The sequence below is a fragment of the Electrophorus electricus genome, chromosome 3, assembly GCF_013358815.1.
Source record: "Electrophorus electricus isolate fEleEle1 chromosome 3, fEleEle1.pri, whole genome shotgun sequence".
NCBI lineage: Eukaryota > Metazoa > Chordata > Actinopteri > Gymnotiformes > Gymnotidae > Electrophorus > Electrophorus electricus.
The window spans coordinates 14,182,501-14,201,381 of NC_049537.1; the positions used below are offsets into that span (position 1 = coordinate 14,182,501).

Sequence of the window (18,881 nt, forward strand, 5' to 3'; positions counted from 1 at the left end):
CATCTCCCCTCTCAATTCTTTCCCTCCTGCAGCCGAGGTCCCGAAGCGTCGCAGCCGATCCAGCTACACCACCAACTGCTTTCGGGGCCGCGGAGAGGACTACCGGGGCAAAGTGAACGAGACCACCTCAGGCATCCCCTGCCAACGCTGGGATGCTCAGAGCCCCCATGGGCACCCGTTCTATCCCCACACCTATGAGTGCAAGTGAGCGCTGGGCTAAGGGTGTAGCTGGCTTAGCTGGTGTCAGAGTTCAGTTTAGAGCCTTGATGATGGCCTTAACTGTGTAAGGAAAACTTTATAATTAGAAAAAAAAAAAAAGCACATAAAATGTAAGGGCTACGTACTCTATCTTAGACTAAGTTTCAACCTTCAAGTGCAAAAAACAAACTAATTTGTGCAAAACCTCGGGAGTGGTGAAGTTCATGGCAGCCTCCTCAGTTAAGAGCTTTAATTGGCTGCCCCTAATGCTGTTCTTGTCTCAGAGGACTGGAGGAGAACTACTGCCGTAATCCAGATGGGTCAGAGGCACCGTGGTGCTTCACGTCAGTGCCTGAGATGAGGACAGCTCTCTGCCTACAGATCAAGCGCTGCGCGGATGACGTCGAGGCTGAGGGTATTGTATCAGTTTACTGCCCCCTGGTGGCTGAGAGTGGTGTTTAACGACTTGTGTTTTCAAGAAATACTGTGTTGTGTTCTTTTTTTAAGACTGTTATAATGAAAATGGCAAGAACTACCGTGGTGTTGTCCGCAAAACACGAAAGGGCATCCTTTGTCAGAGGTGGAGCGTAAACACACCACATAAAACAAAGTAAGACAAGCAACATGATTCAGGACAGTGAAGGTTGTCCTGTTACTCTTAAATATGAAGACGTGTCTTTGGTACTGTGGCATGAGCGGTATATACAATGTCTCAGGATAAGGCTTTAGTGGTATCTAGCAAACCAGTCACACAACATCAACTTAGGAAGAGGAAACTTCAGGGTCTTTCACATCCTTATAGCTGGGTTTTATGCAAAATGGTGACTTCTCAGAAAGAGGTCTTGTTTATGTCTGGGTTTAATTTCAAATTAGATTCAGGCAGTTGGAGGGAAAACATAAAAAAATACAAATTGATCAGGAGCATGCCAAGGTGAAAGCCAGCATATAAATCATCAACATATAGCTCCTAATGATCTGAATTTGCTACAGTAGATGTATTCAGGTGTGACATTTACCTGGGTGTCCTAATCTATACATTCCAAGAGAAAGAATTTGAAATGGTAGGAATTTTGGGGAGCAATCCTATTTATATTACAGTGTTTGATGTGAAGGAAGTTTGTAGCTTGGTATTTAGCAAGCAACACATTTACCATAAACATGACAGTGATCGCTGATCAAAGGTCGCATGAGGGAGAATGAAATGTGCACCACCCCTTTCTTTGGTGGAGTGGGTGCCTGTGAGGTAGGCTGACCGGGTAACTTCAAACTACCAGGCAGTGGACACACAGCAATGGCACTGTTTTTTTGTTGTTGTTTCCTGTTGTTTTTGGAGAAGGTTAGGATTTGAACACACTTAAGTAATTTTTACTTTAGCAAATAAAATGGTTCCAGAGATGTAGTGAAGCCGGATGCCCTCCCTTGATACTAATCTTAAGAGAAAGGGACTTATTGCAGAAGCTCATCAAAGAGAGAATCATATTTATTTTAATGTTGTGCGTAATGTCACACAGCTGAAAACACGCTCTCACATTTGGACTAAAGTTTTGCTCTCCTTTAAACCGACTGCTGTGTGGTTTCTTGGCACACTGCATTTTGAGTCAGACGGACTGTCACTTTCCCCCGTGGACATTCATAGGATCAACCCAAAGACACACCCAGAAGCCAACCTGACAGAGAACTACTGCAGGAACCCGGATGCAGACCTGCACGGACCCTGGTGCTACACCACCGACCCCAAGACCGAGTTTGATTACTGCGCCATCAAGCAGTGTGGTAAAGAGGCTGACATTCTTTTTTGTTTCTGCTCTCCTATATTCTCATGGACCCATTCATGTTTGCTCATGTGGTCACAGGACTTTTAGGATGTTATACTTTGTAACACTTCACCTACACTTGTTAGACTTAATCTAGACAGACACATAGTATTAGATGATCAGTTGTTCTATCGGGTGATTAGAAGGAATAAGCCTTTAGTAGCAATGTTTTCTAGTGGATAACATTCCAATAAACTAGTTATCTAGACATAGACCTGTGCTTCAAGCGCCTGTTGTGTTCATCCTTTTTTGTACAGCTGGAAAGAAAGTGCCCATCATGAAGCCACCAGGTAAGTCACTGAAATTCTACTCTTTGTGCAACTTTGCATATTCATACTAAAAAAAAAAAAAAGAGTCAATAGTCACTGTATGCATTTGTGTGATTTTGGGCACACGTGAGCAGAGAGTGTCGTGTTTAATGAGTGTGGGAAGCGTGATGATCGCATGGTGAAGAGCAGGCTGAGGATTGTGGGAGGCACACCCGGAAATTCTCCGTGGACGGTGAGCCTGAGAGACAGGTCAGTCATCTCCCACTTGTTTCCTTCCTCCACCCACCTCTCCCTCTGTCGCTGCTTTCACCAGTTTTCACACATGAGATTATCAAGGCATAAAGCTCCTTGAACTTTCTTTCCATGTATCTCTCTCTGTCCCTCTCTCCGAACAGGAAAGGGAAACACTTCTGTGGTGGATCTCTGGTGAACTCTAAATGGGTGATCAGCACCAAGCAGTGTTTCTCCTCCTGGTACGACTCTATGCACGAAAATTCACGTGACTGCAATCAGAGCAACACATTGTGTTGTGTTGTTTGTTTGTTTTCTATGCTGATTGTGCATGCCTGTATTTGCTGTGTGTGTGTGGGTGTCTTGGTAGTTATGTGGAGCTCACAGGTTATGCTGCTATGATGGGTACTCTGTTCCAGAACCCAAAAGAAGGAGAGCCAGACATCCAGACCATCCCTCTCAACAAAATCGTCTGCGGACCTTCCGAGTCCCACCTAGTGTTGCTACAGCTAGAAACGTAACTCTTCCACTTCCATATCAACAGGTCTTGAACAAGGTCAGAAGAAAGGTTATTACATGCCTCTTTCTGTTCTCACAGCCCTGCCCAGATAAATGAGCGTGTGTCACAGATATGTCTTCCTCCTGAACGCTACATAGTTCCAGAAGGAACTGTCTGCGAGATCGCTGGTTGGGGGGAAACCAAAGGTTTGTGGCTCATGCAGAATTGCAAGGGCTTGTCTACGTTTTTTGAGTATTACTCAGCTTCATTCTGTTTTGTGCTTCCCTTTGGACTACCTGTTTGTATCTCTCTCTCTCTCTCTATCTCTCTCTCTCTCTCTCTCTCTCTCTCTCTCTCTCTCTCTCTCTCCCCTCTGTGCCTGTCTCCTTCAGGAACAGGGGTTGAGTCAGTGTTAAATGTGGCTCAGATGCAAGTCCAGAGCAACAGCGAGTGTAACAATTACTTCAAAGGTCGTGTGAGGGAGAATGAAATGTGCACCACCCCTTTCTTTGGTGGAGTGGGTGCCTGTGAGGTAGGCTGACCGGGTAACTTCAAACTACCAGGCAGTGGACACACAGCAATGGCACTGTTTTTTTGTTGTTGTTTCCTGTTGTTTTTGGAAAAGGTTAGGATTTGAACACACTTAAGAAATTTTTACTTTAGCAAATAAAATGGTTCCAGAGATGTAGTGAAGCCGGATGCCCTCCCTTTCTTCCTTTATGTTTGGAACACTCAGTCAGACTCACTCAACTCAATTCTCCAGCGAGTCCCTGTGCTATAGATTTTGAATATGTGATCTTTTAGACTTTACTACATAATACCAACTTTCCTGACTATTGGTCATTACTTCTATTCTATACTATTCTTCTATAATATTCTAAGATAAGCCCTCTGTTTTAGACATAATTAATTTAACTAGAGTTCAACTGAACACTCCAAGCAAACTTTTAATTCATACATTAAAGCTGGCTGCAGTTTCATTAGAGATAGTAAAGGTGCTGTTGAGTGAGACATGAGTAATAAATAACTTTACGAGTTTGAACCCTTGTTTCTTTATTATGACTCTCATTTTTACTGAAGATAGCATTTAGTTCCCTATTCCAAAATGAGTTCATCACATGACCACTGATTCAGTAGCTCATCATTTTCATCTATAGAGTGGTGGAGAATCTGGGCTAAATCTGTCCAAATTGCTTTCACTATTGGGATCACACCACAGAGTGTGGAGTTTGCATGGAATGTCCTTTTTTAAAATGGTAGTGTGAGATGTACCAACTCTGGTAATGAAGACTATAACCCGCTCTTAGGCAAGTCAGTTTGAATTTACTGTGTAGAAACTTGCATCATTAATTTCCCCCAAATCTGTGACAAGAGGGCTTTTTTGCAGTTCTGCATTTTCAAAATCTGCAACCGAAGATTGTGAAATGAGTAAGTGATGCATTTGATACAGCGGTACTCTCCATCTCTCTGCCCGTCTGTCTCTTTCTCTCTACCAGAGAGACTATGGAGGTCCCCTGGCATGTCAGAACAGTGACTGCTGGGTCCTAGAGGGTGTGATCATCCCAATGCGTCGCTGTGGCCACCCCGGCCAGCCCAACATCTTCATCCGCGTCTCCATGTATGTTGACTGGATCAAGAAGGTCATGGAGATGGCGTAGCAGGTGGCAGGCCCTTGGCCCACATCACAGTCTACTGCTACTTGGATATACGCACCCAGAAGCAGCAGCAATGGGACCAGAGCAAAGTACCACAACTCTTAAGTCGAAGTCCAGAGACCTTGACTGTAAATTGTTGCAAGGAAAAATATCTGTATTCCGTTTTTTTGAAGTCTCACAGTACATGTTTATAAATTTACTTAACTGAAAGTAAATGCAATGTAATTTTTAACAAGTTAAAGCTTATTTATCTTTCACTATAGTTTTTTTTTCTTTTACACTGAGCCCTGAAAGTCTAGGGGACATTTAATATGGAGCTTGTAGGCCACTTTAGTTCTGCTGACTGTTACACTACCTTCATCCTGTGGCACCATTTGCTGCTGTAGCTGCAAAAGTCTTAAGTGAATGAGAGTCACTTTTTACCACCTCATATTTTTGCAACAACGGCCGATATAATGTTAGTACTCTGAAATTTCTATGTATACAATGAGCTTTTATTGTTTTAATAATGTCACCTTTTAATAAATCATGGCATGGATGAATGGTTAATATGGTGGACGCTTGGGATCAATGTGTGCTTGTATTAACTAATCACTTATATATTACCTATGCTCATTATAAATGAGCATTTGGGGAAGTGAAAAGGACTTAAGCAGTATTTTCAAGGATTTATCATTTAAGTTAATCCTTTGTACTTTGTACGCTTACTGTTCCCTAACTATCGAGCCATTCCTGCAGTCGTAAGTAAATTATACAGGTTTTCTTGACCACTTTACGAAATCAGTTTGAGTCAATCTACAATCCAAATGAATTATATTAAAATGATAATAAATATTACTCTGAATTCTGTAGCTTGAGCCCAGCAGCCAGAAAATAACGTAGCAATTATCTCAAAACATGTTCTCTAGCTCTTTGTCATACCGGTCACACGCTCCCGTGCCTTTGATGGCAGGCTGTTTGTGTCTTGGGATGGAGAGGTGGGGTGGTAGAGGACAGAAGTGGGACTTTCATACATTCCTGGTCATTCTTCAAGTTGGATATTTGTAAGGACCAGCAGATGAGCATTTTGTAATTTGGCTTAAAATAGCTTTTAAGAGTTCGCTGCAAGTGCTTGAATACTTGGGCGCTGCAGTAAACCAGGCATGCACTTGCACGGTGTTTCAAAGATTCGATCTTTGTGTTTCGTGTGATTTCCCTAGAACCTGTGCAGTTGGCAGCAAAGTTGATGGAACGTGAAACTTTGACTTGCTTGTAAAAGGTGGTGGAAGGGCGGGTAGGCTATTGTAACTTGCTCGTTTCTATGAAAGTGACTCATTAGTAATGGTCTTGTTTTGTCAAAGCACTAAACGGTCAAAAATTACTCAGTAACATACCTTTTCACTACTTGTTTAGTTGCTGCTTGACATGAACCAGAGCATGTATTCCAGTGGAAATAATTATTTTTTAAATTTAGTTAAATAATGGACAGAGCAGCACAACCATTATGATCGGAGACAGGTTGAAGATGCTTTATCAGAACACTACTTTTTATCATAAAGTGTAAAATTTTCAGTGGAAATTTGAAATGGGAGGCGTTTCTATACAGCACAGGGCGTTACAGTCAAGAGTATGTTTTTTTCTGACGTATGGCAGGGGCATAATAAGAAAAGTCATCAGTCTAAGGAAATGTCACAAGCAATTACAGAGACTTCATGGAGTATAAGGACAAGCGACACCCTTCTATCTGTGGATAACATCTAGTGGTAAATGAAGACATCTCATGTAATTCAAGACCATGGGCTATTTGTCGTGTTTATACGTAGAAAAGGAGGAGAGCGATAAGATAAAATATAGTGTATGGGGACTTACATTCATAGGCTGCTATTCAAGTAAACGCAAAGCGGTAAAGTAAGCTATGGAAAACGGTGTGATATGGATGAACACTTGCAGACCACTGACTTTTTTACTTTTTGTACAGGGTTATAGGATTTTGTTAGCGTAGAGGAGCGGTGTTGGTCTGCGCCAAAATCACATAGTTTATGTGCTTTGATTACTTTAAAACCCAACCAAGAAAAAGAATTAAAGCTACTTTTGAACCGTTGCATTGGGCTTGCTTCGGCATTCATTTTTCGTAGGCTCAACTAAAATTAGCAAGGACAAATATAAAGGCGTCTGGGCATTTGTTGTTTTTTATGGAACAATTTGAGCAGCCTGAGTGAATTTAAGAATACGACATTTACTGTGAGGTTGGTATGCATGGAAGTATCTTTTTAAGACATATGACAGTATGGTTGCGGTCTATATTATGACAGTATAGTCTCTGTGTTTTTATGAATCAACTGATTGGCAAGGTTCTAATCTAAACCGAAAGATAATAGCATTGGAAGGAATGGCAATACCCTATTAATCACAAGATTATTTATCTTCTGTTTTAAGAGCAGTTAGTGAGCGGTGCAGCTATTTTCTTATTTCATCTAGTCCGACGTTGTTGTCTTTACGTCTTCAATACTGTTTTGTTGCTCCATGTTACTAAGGTAATGTTTTCATCGCTACCGCAATACATGTGCTTGCTTTGCGCTGCAGCTCGCGACCACCAGCTACATTTTTCAGTAGGTCTGAAAGAATGCGGAGAATGTGGATTGTACTAATTACCAGCCATATGTAGAGAAAAAAGCCTACATTTTTGATGGAACATTGAAAACATAGCTACTTATTTATGAACTCCATTTTTATTATCAAAACCCGATAATGTTCAGGAACACAATTGTTTGCTTTTTTATTACAAACGTGTACATTGTATTTTGTGTGTATTTAACGTTTAATTTGTATTTTGTGTTCATAGGCGTATGTATTTTGTATTCAGGAGGGATATACTTTTTGCATTCAAGTTTGCATTCATTCATGGTTCATTCATCCAACCTAATGATCGCATTCGTTATCCCTGAAGACTCCCCCCAAACCTCCGGCAGGACTGTGTGTGAGGTCCATGCTTCTGTGAGGTGAGCAGCTCTGGGCAGGATGGAAGAGGAGCTGAGTGGAGCAGAAGGAGAGCCAGCTGTGGCGGTGGCAGCCGAGGCTCTACCAGCACCCCGGCGAGGCAGGGGTCGACCTCGCAAACAACCGCAGGTGCTGACAAACTCCGCGTCATGACCCTTGGGCTGCTGTGACTCCGAACTGCTGTTTGCGGAACTGCAATAAAGAGCATAATGAAATTAACTGCGTCTTTCAGGAGCCTGTCAATCCTGCTGCTCCCAGAAGGCCAAGGGGAAGACCGAGAGGGAGCAAGAACAAGACCAAGCGTGCTATCCCCACAGTAAGGCAGATTTTTAAGTATCTTTAGCACTCCTTGGGTCAATGGAGTGAGCCGTATTTATTTATTTTTTAAAGTCTTTTCTCCCTCTTTACCATTCTTTCTTTGTGTGCTAAAAGGTAGAGCCACAAAGGGTAAGAAGACCTCGTGGCCGGCCAAGAAAATGGGTTAGTATCAGCGGCAGGCACACCCTGACTTTAACAAACACATACTTTTTAAATTATATCACAGAACACATCTGCATACCTCGTTCTCTGTCTGACTAATCCACAGCCTCAAACAATTCAGCAAGAAGAACCACAAGTAAGTGAAATATTCACGACTCTTGCCTATTAACAACTTCAGCTAAAGCAAATACTGGTTCACTTAGCTATGCCCTTCAGCTGATTTGAACTGATTCTACATAAGTTCAATTCCTAGCGCGCTCTCTTATGCTGCAGCGAAACCCAGTTATGACTTGAACCCAGGCAGAAACTCCCCTTTTACTCATAGATATACAGGCAGGGTGTCGAATGAGTCAGTAGTTCTAAGGGAAACTGAACGTGACCGTTATCCTCTGCTCTCAGTTTCCTGTCCCCAACTGTCATAGTTTTCGGTGTCGCAGGCATGTATGCTTCACTCTCACGCATACACAGATGTGTTCACCTTAACAGTTCTCCTTTCTCCTGCCGACAGCTTCAGGGAGAAGAGGCAGAGCTAGAAGAGATCCAGCCCACACAAACACCGCCCTCACCATTGCCAGAGGAGGAGCGTGTCTAAAACTACCTCACTGGTTGGTCTGAGACTCTAATGTGTTTTATAGGCTGATTTAGACAGGTTGGCTTTTTTTTTCTGATTTATCATACGTTTCTTGATAAAAATATATAAGGCTTAGGATCTTGCCCAGTTTGAAATGCATTGATTTCAGTCAAATATCAACAATAACAAAACAAATCAGGGAAACAGGACCTATTCTAAGCATTGTGAAAAGCAATCAGTCTAAGGCTTTGGTTTAATGCATTGAAAAGGGAACATATCTTTTTAAGTCTAACTTAAACCACATACATCTATTTATATACAGGATATACATATCTAATGATAGAATATCTAAAGCCACACTGTGAGAGAGAAAAGTAAATTGGAAGTGGGCATTTCTCTCTACTGTATCAATGTAGGCATATAGATGTTTAAATCAGAGCCTTTAACATTTATCACAACTGACACATTTTTATTTCATAGATCTGACACATCTGATCTGTTCTTAGCACAGAAAACCATCATACAGGGCCGTTTCAGGTCTAAATGAAGCCACATTTATTCATGTCAATTAGTCTGTGTGATTATGATGTTTTGTACTTCACCACTTAATATCTGTAATCATCACTTATATCTGTGCACTTCTTTTTTTTTCCTCATCTGTGAAATATTTAATATTTCTTTACACTGTGAGAGGTCTGTCCATTAGCAATGGAAGCTTGTCCACAGATAACCTTCTTCTGTTCTTCATGGACATGCTGACAAAATAATTTATAGCGTGCAAAGGTTAGCAGTAACATCAGTTAACAGATGACCACCCTTAATTATTATTAACACATTTATACTTATATAGAGCGATATTAAAGGCACATACTAACAGCCATTTGAATTTTAATTTTGCTCAGGACATGCTCTCAGTGATCAAATTTAAACCAAAGACTTGAAAATTGTAGTTTACAGTTTTTGCAGGGCTTCTTTCTCCTATGGTTAGCCCTTGACATGTGTTGCTTTTATGTGCTAATGTCAGTGTTTACAGTGGAGTGAATAGTTGAATATTTAAACTGCAGTGAAAAAAGTTAAAACATGTTTTTACAGTAAAGCATATTGATTAGGGCATTTTCTGCTGCATATCTGTAAAACTTGATACAGAATGTATTAGACTTTGAAATAATTAATTTTAGATATAAAAGTGAATTTGAAACATAATTTTAAACAAAGTTTACTACAACATTTACCACAAAAGTACAGCTTTGGTGGAATTTAAAGATGCAGTAAACAGTGGGATACAGTACCTCAGTACATATACCTCCAGATTGTGTCTTTTCCTCTACCTGGCAAGTCTGTGGAGTATTACTTTGTTTTGTCATTACCTACATTGCTGTGCTTGTCTATAATTGTGCTGATTTGCAGTAAGGCATCTGTATAGGAATTGTCTTCCTGTGCCATTAATTCATTTTAATACTACATAAATTAACAGAATTGAATAATGTTATATGCAAGGAAGAGTACATACAATAAGCAGTGTACACATTGTACATTTGTAAGAATACATTAACAGGAGTAAAATTCTACACTGTATGAAATGTTTCAAAACATTATGCCTCATATCTCAGCTCAGGTTACTATTCACCATAAGAGTTTAAGAACATAAGAGTCCCATTCACTAACGTCAACTCAAATAATTATTTTTCTTTACCTCATTTTTATGTTTCTTCATGTACTAAATAAAGTCACTGTAAAACAAGAAAATGCAGTGTATTGAGTGTATTGATCATCTTCTTTTTTAACTTTAAATTAAAAAGGCACCCAATGCAGTTTTTATAGAATTTTTTATAAAAATAAAAGCACAAATAAATGTCTGTAAACACGCCACTGTTTTTTTTTTTTTTGCTTTATTACTTATTATGTTTAAACACATTAAAACATTTTCTAATTTCCTTGTTGCTGGTATGTGTATGAAAGGGAAAAATGATTATAACTCGTAGTTAACACACACACACACACTCATCTAGACATGAACTACACTCATTTTTCTCTTTGTCAATGTTTAGCCCTCTGTCATTACAAATTGCAAGTATGAGATCCATTCGGATCCATATTTCTCTTTTCTGTGCTAAAAAAAGTCCTGGAGAACCTCTAAACACTGGCCAACACTCACGTGTGTGCAGAGTAGCTAGCATAGTGGGCAAACTTTGAAATAGTAGGAGCAGGAAGCACACTATAATGGGACAGAACAAAGATGCTATATATTACAAATATATAGAGAAAGACTAATATTTTCCATCCAACAGTCTTGATTTCCACTTCATGCTCTTCCAAGGTCTGTGGGCACTAAACTCCTCACACTCCTCGGCCAAAGCGTTTTTAGTGAGAGGAATTTGCTCCATGAGGTCTGTAATAGTATTCTGTCACTAGGACATTATTTCATGCCCCATCATGGAAGTCCAGTCTTCCTACACAATACTGGCTCTTTGATTTCACCTCTGCTTCCTCACACTACATTTTAAATGGGGCAGGGAGGTGAATCCGCTTTGAAGTTACTGTGAAATTCTTAACAGTCTGCTGGAATGGTCTCACTTTGATATTGCTGACGCAGATTTGCAGTGAAGGCAGAAGCTTTTTGAGGAACTAGAGTTCCACGGCACATTTCCAGTGTCAGTGAGTGGGGTTTTTTGGCAAAACTTGTTGGTGCTGTCTCCCATTGTCATCATTTTGGTCTTTTCTTTGATATAAGTACTATAGTAAAAAGAATATCCTTTAAAAAAATGAAGGGATCGTGCAGTAACCCTTGCTAGAGGTGTGGGACTCTAGATGCAGATATTTAAGAATGGAAAAAAAGGCTGACAACCACTTCTACTCTTGCACTCCTGAAAAAAGAATGTCATGAAAGTATGACGTACATGCCAGGTTGAAACGTGACTTGGTAAAGGTTCAACATAACAACCAAGAAAACTATCCCATTACAAAAAAGTGGAAATGTCTGTAAGTGGAGATTTTTCCTTTAAGAGTGTGTGATGCAACTATTTTCTTTTAATGTTCACTAAAATCTTCTCACAAAATAGCCTGGGAATCTAGAAATGCACAATGTTAGGACCCATGAAACAAGAAACAAGAAACAAATGGCTTTTTTGTGTAGGTGCGTGTTTAGATATCTGTTACAATATTTGATTGGGCTTGATCAAAGAAGGAGAGGGTGAATCAGAAATGAAATCCATATTAAAGGAGCAATAAGTAATTTTTTCAATAATTTGTCTTCAAATGATTAAACAGCCATTATCCCCCATGTCAGGGGGATCAGCTCTGTGGAGCACAGACTGGTTCTTTTTTTTTTGGATTACAAAGCAATCTGATTCTTCATCTCACTTGAGCTGCACTTTCTCCAAAAAAAATAATAATAATAAAATAATCACTTTCAGAAATATTATTTGCTATTTTAAATGGTAAAAATGACTTTGCTCCTTTAAATAGTTATAGAACATCCATATTACATAGATGAGAGGAGTCCTGTTCCTGTTTTCTATAACGAACCCAATTTAATCTTCTGAGTCTCGTGGTCACATTGACAAGAAACAGACACGATCCAAATGTGAATCTTCAAGCTGGCATATTCTCACGTAGAACCTCTGTCACGCATTAATGGCATCAGCAACATCTGTGAAGACCAGTCGACTGGGCCTCTGAGTCATACCCTGCCTCATCGTCAGAGTCTGAGTGAAGAAAAGAGGAGTGATAGAGTGCTACAACCTGGAGGACTTCACTATAGAACACCAAAATATGTTTAGTGGACACGAGCCAAGGAGGTAAAGGTTAGCACTGAATTGGATTGCTGGCATATAAAGAAGCATGAGAAGGAGCTGATCACAACTCTGCAATGGTATGGCGGGTGGAGTGCCTAGTAAATGTGTGATGTGGCCATACAGGAGGAAATGGGATGTTGGACTGTTGCTAGGCTGCAGTGTTTTGTTCTGCATTGTTCTGTGTTTTGAATAGAAATACAGGATATGTTCACACAAAGCATGACAATATCAGATATTTAACTACAAGTAACTGCATGGTTAGGTGTCAAAACATAAAAAGTAATTTTAACATTGACTTTTAAAAAAAACATGAGGAAAGCCCATCGCTGCGGCTAATTCTGTTGCACTTACTTTGGAGTTCGGCCCTGCTGGGCTGCTGTCTCTGCCATGGTCCAAGAGTTCCTGCTCCAGGTCGTCCTGCTCTTCAGCTGGGTCAAAGTTATACATGGGCATGAGCTGATGACGCAGCTTCTCCAGCCTGCATGGAGAAAAACCTGTCTTCGCAATGCTCTTACCACAGTAGTCAAATAACTGGCACTACACATCTTTCAAGGTGAAGCTCTTTCTCACCTTTTCTTTTTCCGTATGTACAGCAGCTGGGAACAGAAATAATGGTTAAGAAGCACATATTGTGCATTATGTATATTGATAGCACAGTACTGGTGGTAAGTAAGGTTAACACTTTACAGTATGGTTCCTTAATAAAGACCTAAAGACTTATTAACTTAGTAATAAATAATCAAATTTTACCATTGTAGTTCTACATTAATTCTTCTTACTACCATAAGCTACTATACTGACTAAACCATAATAATAGAGTATCAAAATTTGAACTACTGTTGTAACTAAATGTTTCTTGGTTCCTTAATTAATACTTCATTTCTAATGTTTATTTACTAAATAAACAACTAAATGTTAGCATAATTCTCTATTAGTTACTCTTCAATAAAATAAACTGCAATGGCAATAAAAGTATAATGATTTTGTAGTCTACATCACCACAGCTAAGAACTATTGTGGTTATTACATGTTTAAGGGTTCAATAACTAATTCTTAATTACTTAACTAAGAAATAAGTAATTCAGTGTTATCATACTAGTTCATAAGAAACATGGGACAGTGGGAATGTTACTTAAAGTCCTTCAAAGTTCTTGTTTATATTTATAGAGCCTTCTTAACAAAAACTGAGAAGTTACTGCAAAAAGGGGTTGAAATTTACAGTAAATGTGTACATAATTAAAACTGAACACTACTTTCATAAGGATTACAGCAGGATCATTTAGTGCAGACCAGTACTTGCTGTATTTCTAAATCATGCTCATATAGTTGTAGGTTTGTTTTTTTTTGTGACTAAAATAAATAGTGTGCTCTTCAGCAGAACAGTAGTCTTCCTGTTATTAATGCTATTTAGTAATAATGTATACATAATACTCCAATATCCTTAATTAAGTCTGTAACTATTAGCTCTTAAATATTAGCACTCTTAAGTACTAGGAGTTACTAGGATGCTGATTTTTCACTTTACTTGTGAAATAATTTATAAATATCATCTATTGATTGCTGATTACTTAGCTAATAAGATTTTTGGAAATAATTAAGGACACTTTAAATTATTCCACAATGATTCACTAATACAAAGGTTCCAGTGTTTCAGAACATAGTAAGAAAGCATGGTGATGGTGGGCTACATATCATAAATGTTGTTGATAGTTGTGGTACAGTATCTGTTGGTACAGTACCAGATAGTTGCAGAGATCCCTAAGACACTAAGGAATTAAATATGTAACTTATAAATGCATTCATTTTGCCAGTTATAGAAGAGAACACAATTTAAGGTATAAAACTGAAGGATGATGATTCATCTGTCTGTCTTTATCTCCCAGACAAACAGATTGTACTCACCATGAAGACAGCTAATCCAATGACAGTAATTATGCCAAAAGGCACCAGGACAGTGCCCACCCCAGTCCCCTCTGTCCACTGCACAGGAAGCTGTGTGGAGTTGAAGCTGGTTCCATTGACTGACTCAGACACGGGCTGGAGAGTTGCTCTGGACTCAATGCCATCCTGCTCTCTCCTGCTCTCCACTGAGGAGCTGGTGGTGACAGGGATGCAAGCGGATGCTGGGAGAGTGGGGACAAGGGTAGGAACTGGGACTGGGGTGGGCACTGAGGCTGGACTCCAGAAACCAGGCTTCAGGGTTGTGAGAGCCATGGCTTGGGTTTGGGGGGAGTGGTGGATGGTGGAAACGACTTTCAGGCTTTAACCTGGGCTTCGCCAGATGGAGCACACTTGTGTTAGAAATCAGAAGCACGTCTTTTCTGAAATCCTGACAAAGAGAGGTCAGTAGAGCCTTTATGTGGCAAAAATCCATTATGCTTTCACTCATTGTTAAGTTTAACTAGGACCAACTAAGAAAGCTTAGGAAAGTCTTGTTTCTATAGGAAAATGAAAACCACAGACTTTTACTCTAGACTTAAAAACAAAAATGGAATAAACTGAAGCAATCAATAAGAATACATTACATAAAAAATCACAATGACTAATGCTTTCAATTGTATCACATCCTTTACCAGCCTGAATGGTCTATTTATGTGTGAAAAGAAAAAGATGATACCTATTTCTGATAGTAGGTATAGGTAAGTCTGCAGAGTGTGAGTGTGTGTGTGTGTGTGTGTGTGTGTGTGTGTGTGTGTGTGTGTGTGTGTGTGTGTGTGTGTGTGTGTGTGTGTGTGTGTGTGTGTGTGTGTGTGTGTGTGTGTGTGTGTGTGGAGCAGTGGGGATGAAACATTCTAAAAACATTTTGTGGATAAGGATGCTTGAGTGTGTGTAAGCGTTCTGGCAAGGCCTGAGCTTCCTTCCACATCACAGCCGTTAGGATGTGTGTGTGGACGCGGGGGTTGGATGCTGGGGCAGGAAAGAGGTTTTAACGCTTAAAATAGAGAACTGAAGATGCTGTAGACAGAAGTCTGGGTTTGGTGTGTGAATGATGGGTAGAACGTCTCTAACCGCAAGCTGTCTCCAGCTTTCCATTCACATGTTCTGCTAAATTTCACCCTGTGTACTCTTATCAAAGGTACCTGCTTTTATTTTCCACATGCTGGTGTGTGGCCTTTTCGAAGCAAAAGCATAACTAGGGACCAAGCCATGAAATTTTACAATGGTTATGCTGACTTGTATTCAAATCATAATTTTTCAGAGGTGAAACAAGACGTGAGTTAGAAGTGTGTGTGTGTAACAGAAAGGGAAAAAGCAAGATAAAGAGAGTACTTTGTACTTTGCAATATCCTTACAATACCATATAACCATTGTATTTTTCGTTATGCTTAAAGCTCTGGTTGTAGTTGGCTTTATATCTAAAACCATATAAATAAAATTACACTTATAGCCAGGATGATAGCTAGGGTTAGACATTTGGAATCACACTACTACTTTATAGAATATACTCTTTATTTTACTAGAATCAACTACCCTGTACCTACATGTACTGGGCACTATATTAGGTACACCTCTCTTATAGGTGCATGTAAACAGAGTAGTCCATCTGCTGTTAAGCATAGCTCATCAGCCACCCTCTACCCCCTTCATTAGTGGTCAGTTCTGACCAGCGGACCACTGCTGACTACATATTATTTGGACCATTCTCAACAAAGCATTAGAACTGACAATGTAGAGGCATGGCTGTGAGTGTAGAACTGGTACATGTTTATCAGATGCAGCTATGTGGCTAGGGTTTTGAAATGTATCAGTATCACTGCTGGATAGGTTTGAAAGGTAGAACAAAGAACTGCAAATATTATGAACATATATTAGATATCTGGGGGGGGGGAGCTCTACTATGAACATATATATAGATACAATAAAAATACAATATAAGGTACTTGAATTGCTTGAATTGTAAGTTGGCAGACTGCAAAAAGATGTTCAATAAAGTGACATAATTTAGTTAATAATAACAGTGACTGCCTAGTATGTAGTTTACAATACTTACAGAAAAAACACAGATGCTCCTATAGCGCATAGTGAGAGGAAAGCACAGGGAGGGGCAGTACTACTCAGTACTCAGCCCAGCAACAGGAGCTTTGTGGCCCGGCCGTGAAGTGACTTGTTAAAAAGTCTGACGGCAGTGGCTAGGAATGACCTCACATGCTGCTCCTTAGCACAGCATGCCTTATTTCAGTCTGCTGCTCAATGACCTCTGCTTCATCCCAGTGGTCCACTGCATCACGAGAGTTATCCACCACCCAAACTTATTCAGCCAGCTGAGGCCCTGTGGTCAGAAACAGACCACTTATGTATGGTTAGAGAATGGCTACTACAAATGGCGCAACAGATGAGCTATAGGCTCTAATTGTACACCTACAAATGTTTTTAATGAAATGCTTGGACGTTAATGTGGAAATGTATGTTATTTGGTACATTGCTTTGTTTAGTGCTTGCATGTGTGTTTGTGTGCGTGTGTGGGTGTGTGTGTGTTCGCTCACTCACCTCTCTCTGCCGTTAATTGTGCCTTGTCCCCCTCCCCAAGACAGCTGGGCAGCCGTGGGTGTTGTGGTAGGATGTGGGTTGGTGGGGAGGAGATGGGCTGAGAGCGATGAATGGCAGCGGCGCCAGCGTGGTACTCTACCCAGGAACAACAGTACGCAGAAACAGGGCCCATGAAGGGAAGGAGCGTTTCGTAAGACAGCGCAGGGCTGCGGGCATCCAGCCTGTGTGTTTGCCTCTCTCGCACACGGTCTCGCTTTCTCTCATGCACAGTACTTCCTTTCCCTTATCTCTCTCTCTTCTGTTTCTCCCTCTCGGCTTCAGCAAAGACATCTGGACTATAACTACTAGCAGGATATAGTGTACAAATCAAGGGAACTCAGAGTTAAATGTTTTCCAGAGATAAACCAGAAAGAGCCAGTTTTCCAAAAGTTCCTTTATGAAAACGCACCAATTTCATATGGATAGAGGAATCAAAGTAACACCACAGAGGTAATTTTAACTCTGTAAGAGATAACTCGTCAATATATTGCACAAAATGTGGAGAGACATTGGAAGACCCCTCTCTTATGGACATATGAGAAAGACTCTAATCTTTGTTCTTATCTGTTTCTAAAGGAGCTTCTCACTCCTGGTTAACCCCAAGTTCCCAACTTTGATAGATTCTAGTTTAGACCTGCAATTCCCCATGATAGCAGCAAAATTTGACTTCTGATTAGAACTGACACAGACAAATTGCACATGGATTTTCTTGGTGGTGTGTGGTTCTTGGCTCATTGTCTAGACCACCTTTGCTTTCACAGGACCAACAGGAACTCCACTGCAAGTTTAACCACTGTTGTGTGAAACATCAATTTTAACTATCCCACTTGGATAGTTTTTAAATTCTACTAGTTCATGTCAGTAATCTGTGTTGAGTGTTGATATTGGCAGGGTGACATTATTTAGAAGAAAGCTAAAGCACAGACCAAGTTCCTCCCATCTCTCGCTCATTCTACTTGTTATGTGTGGGTGCAAATGAACAGTCTACATGCTTAATGAAGAACATGTGAACCTGCCAGCCAATCACAGCTGCCTGGCCTGCTTCAGCCAATCAGTGATCGCCACATGACAAAGCTAGCCATACATTTAGACCTATTGGTTAAATCATGTACGTTGGTCAGGCTAACATTTTATTATGTACAACCCTAATCTATTGTCCTAAGCCACAGATGGAGATACTCACCTTATTAGAGGAAACAGCACACAGAGGTGAGGATAAAAACATAGGATGTGGAGTGAGACAGATGTCCAAGATGAAGAATAAAGGGTGGGGAATTTCTTCCACCGTTTCTGCTCCTGTGCTCCCCAGATGGGCCTAAAGAGCTCAGCTACAAAGCTGTAAATTTGACCAGCTAACAGCTTTTCCCTGGACAATACTGCCTTCTACAACCTCCCCCCCTTGCGTCCCCTCACAATACCAACTCATGCTTCTCTCTCCCCTTTGCTGTGCAGCACTATTCCTCCCATTCCTTTATTCACCCTGTTATTCTTCAATAGGCAGAGACTGCAAGGATGCTACAAACCTAGACTATGTGTTCCAGAGCTACTAGGCCCTCCTCCTTCTGACTGCTATTGGTTGGCTGCAGTGTGATGGGAGGTTAAGACTGGTTTCAGTAATGTCCATCTCTCCATCAGATAGGGCTGAGCATTCCAAGTATGATTGTATCCGGGTAGCGGGTTCAGAGATATTAACCCTTTATTGTACTGTTCTTGTTTTTTTTTTACTTTTCTTCTTTTACAATGCTTGTTTGCACCATATACATAAGAGCTACCAGATGTTCCAGGACCTTTAGACTAAAGTTAGACATAAGAAAAATTGTGAAAATAGATTATTATAACTCTAAATAATAGAAAAACCCAAGATGTT

At 40.3% G+C, this 18,881-nt stretch overlaps 3 protein-coding genes across 6 annotated transcripts in view; 2 read left to right on the forward strand and 1 right to left on the reverse strand.

Annotated features, from left to right (window-relative positions):
• mst1 (macrophage stimulating 1) overlaps window positions 1-5,215 on the forward strand; it is a 10,642-nt gene extending 5,427 nt beyond the window's left edge. Inside the window, exons 8-18 of the mRNA XM_027000677.2 lie at window positions 33-204; window positions 483-613; window positions 706-808; window positions 1,835-1,971; window positions 2,270-2,302; window positions 2,416-2,530; window positions 2,677-2,754; window positions 2,883-3,029; window positions 3,111-3,217; window positions 3,404-3,543; window positions 4,508-5,215. Of these exons, the coding sequence (XP_026856478.2) occupies window positions 33-204; window positions 483-613; window positions 706-808; window positions 1,835-1,971; window positions 2,270-2,302; window positions 2,416-2,530; window positions 2,677-2,754; window positions 2,883-3,029; window positions 3,111-3,217; window positions 3,404-3,543; window positions 4,508-4,669 (1,325 nt within the window). The 3' untranslated portion in view covers window positions 4,670-5,215. The remainder of the gene's footprint in view (window positions 1-32; window positions 205-482; window positions 614-705; window positions 809-1,834; window positions 1,972-2,269; window positions 2,303-2,415; window positions 2,531-2,676; window positions 2,755-2,882; window positions 3,030-3,110; window positions 3,218-3,403; window positions 3,544-4,507) is intronic.
• Window positions 5,216-6,347: 1,132 nt separating this feature from the next.
• Window positions 6,348-10,434, forward strand: si:ch211-161c3.6 (high mobility group protein HMGI-C). Of its 3 annotated transcripts, none has more exons than XM_027000714.2 (6): window positions 6,348-6,408; window positions 7,593-7,771; window positions 7,875-7,958; window positions 8,075-8,122; window positions 8,229-8,258; window positions 8,631-10,434. In XM_027000714.2, the coding sequence occupies exons 2-6, from the start codon at window positions 7,664-7,666 to the stop codon at window positions 8,712-8,714; spliced, it is 354 nt and encodes a 117-aa protein (XP_026856515.1). In that variant the 5' UTR covers window positions 6,348-6,408; window positions 7,593-7,663; the 3' UTR covers window positions 8,715-10,434. The 3 variants fall into 3 exon arrangements, with proteins under 3 accessions (XP_026856515.1, XP_026856516.1, XP_026856514.1); XM_027000715.2 differs by lacking the exon at window positions 6,348-6,408 and adding an exon at window positions 7,154-7,179; XM_027000713.2 differs by lacking the exon at window positions 6,348-6,408 and having other exon boundaries at window positions 7,253-7,771.
• Window positions 10,435-10,586: 152 nt separating this feature from the next.
• si:ch211-161c3.5 (uncharacterized protein C3orf18) lies at window positions 10,587-18,574 on the reverse strand. Of its 2 annotated transcripts, XM_027000538.2 has the most exons (7): window positions 18,198-18,574; window positions 16,976-17,110; window positions 16,479-16,757; window positions 14,390-14,816; window positions 13,058-13,083; window positions 12,839-12,965; window positions 10,587-12,397 (listed from the first exon to the last, which is right to left on the reverse strand). In XM_027000538.2, exons 4-7 carry the CDS (start codon window positions 14,699-14,701, stop codon window positions 12,317-12,319), a joined length of 546 nt encoding a protein of 181 aa, XP_026856339.1. In that variant the 5' UTR covers window positions 14,702-14,816; window positions 16,479-16,757; window positions 16,976-17,110; window positions 18,198-18,574; the 3' UTR covers window positions 10,587-12,316. The 2 variants fall into 2 exon arrangements, with proteins under 2 accessions (XP_026856339.1, XP_026856340.1); XM_027000539.2 differs by lacking the exon at window positions 16,479-16,757.
• Between the last annotated feature and the right edge of the window lie 307 nt (window positions 18,575-18,881).

Excerpts from the sequence above, each read along its gene's own strand:
- si:ch211-161c3.6 (XM_027000714.2), top strand. The coding sequence starts at position 7,664 with ATGGAAGAGGAGCTGAGTGGAGCAGAAGGAGAGCCAGCTGTGGCGGTG. Across the intron at positions 7,772-7,874 it reads GACCTCGCAAACAACCGCAG|GAGCCTGTCAATCCTGCTGC; the intron begins GTGCTGACAAAC and ends TGCGTCTTTCAG. Across the intron at positions 8,123-8,228 it reads GTGGCCGGCCAAGAAAATGG|CCTCAAACAATTCAGCAAGA; the intron begins GTTAGTATCAGC and ends ACTAATCCACAG.
- si:ch211-161c3.5 (XM_027000539.2), bottom strand. The coding sequence starts at position 14,701 with ATGGCTCTCACAACCCTGAAGCCTGGTTTCTGGAGTCCAGCCTCAGTG. Across the intron at positions 13,084-14,389 it reads TTGGATTAGCTGTCTTCATG|CTGCTGTACATACGGAAAAA; the intron begins GTGAGTACAATC and ends TTCTGTTCCCAG. Across the intron at positions 12,966-13,057 it reads TACATACGGAAAAAGAAAAG|GCTGGAGAAGCTGCGTCATC; the intron begins GTGAGAAAGAGC and ends TTCTCCATGCAG.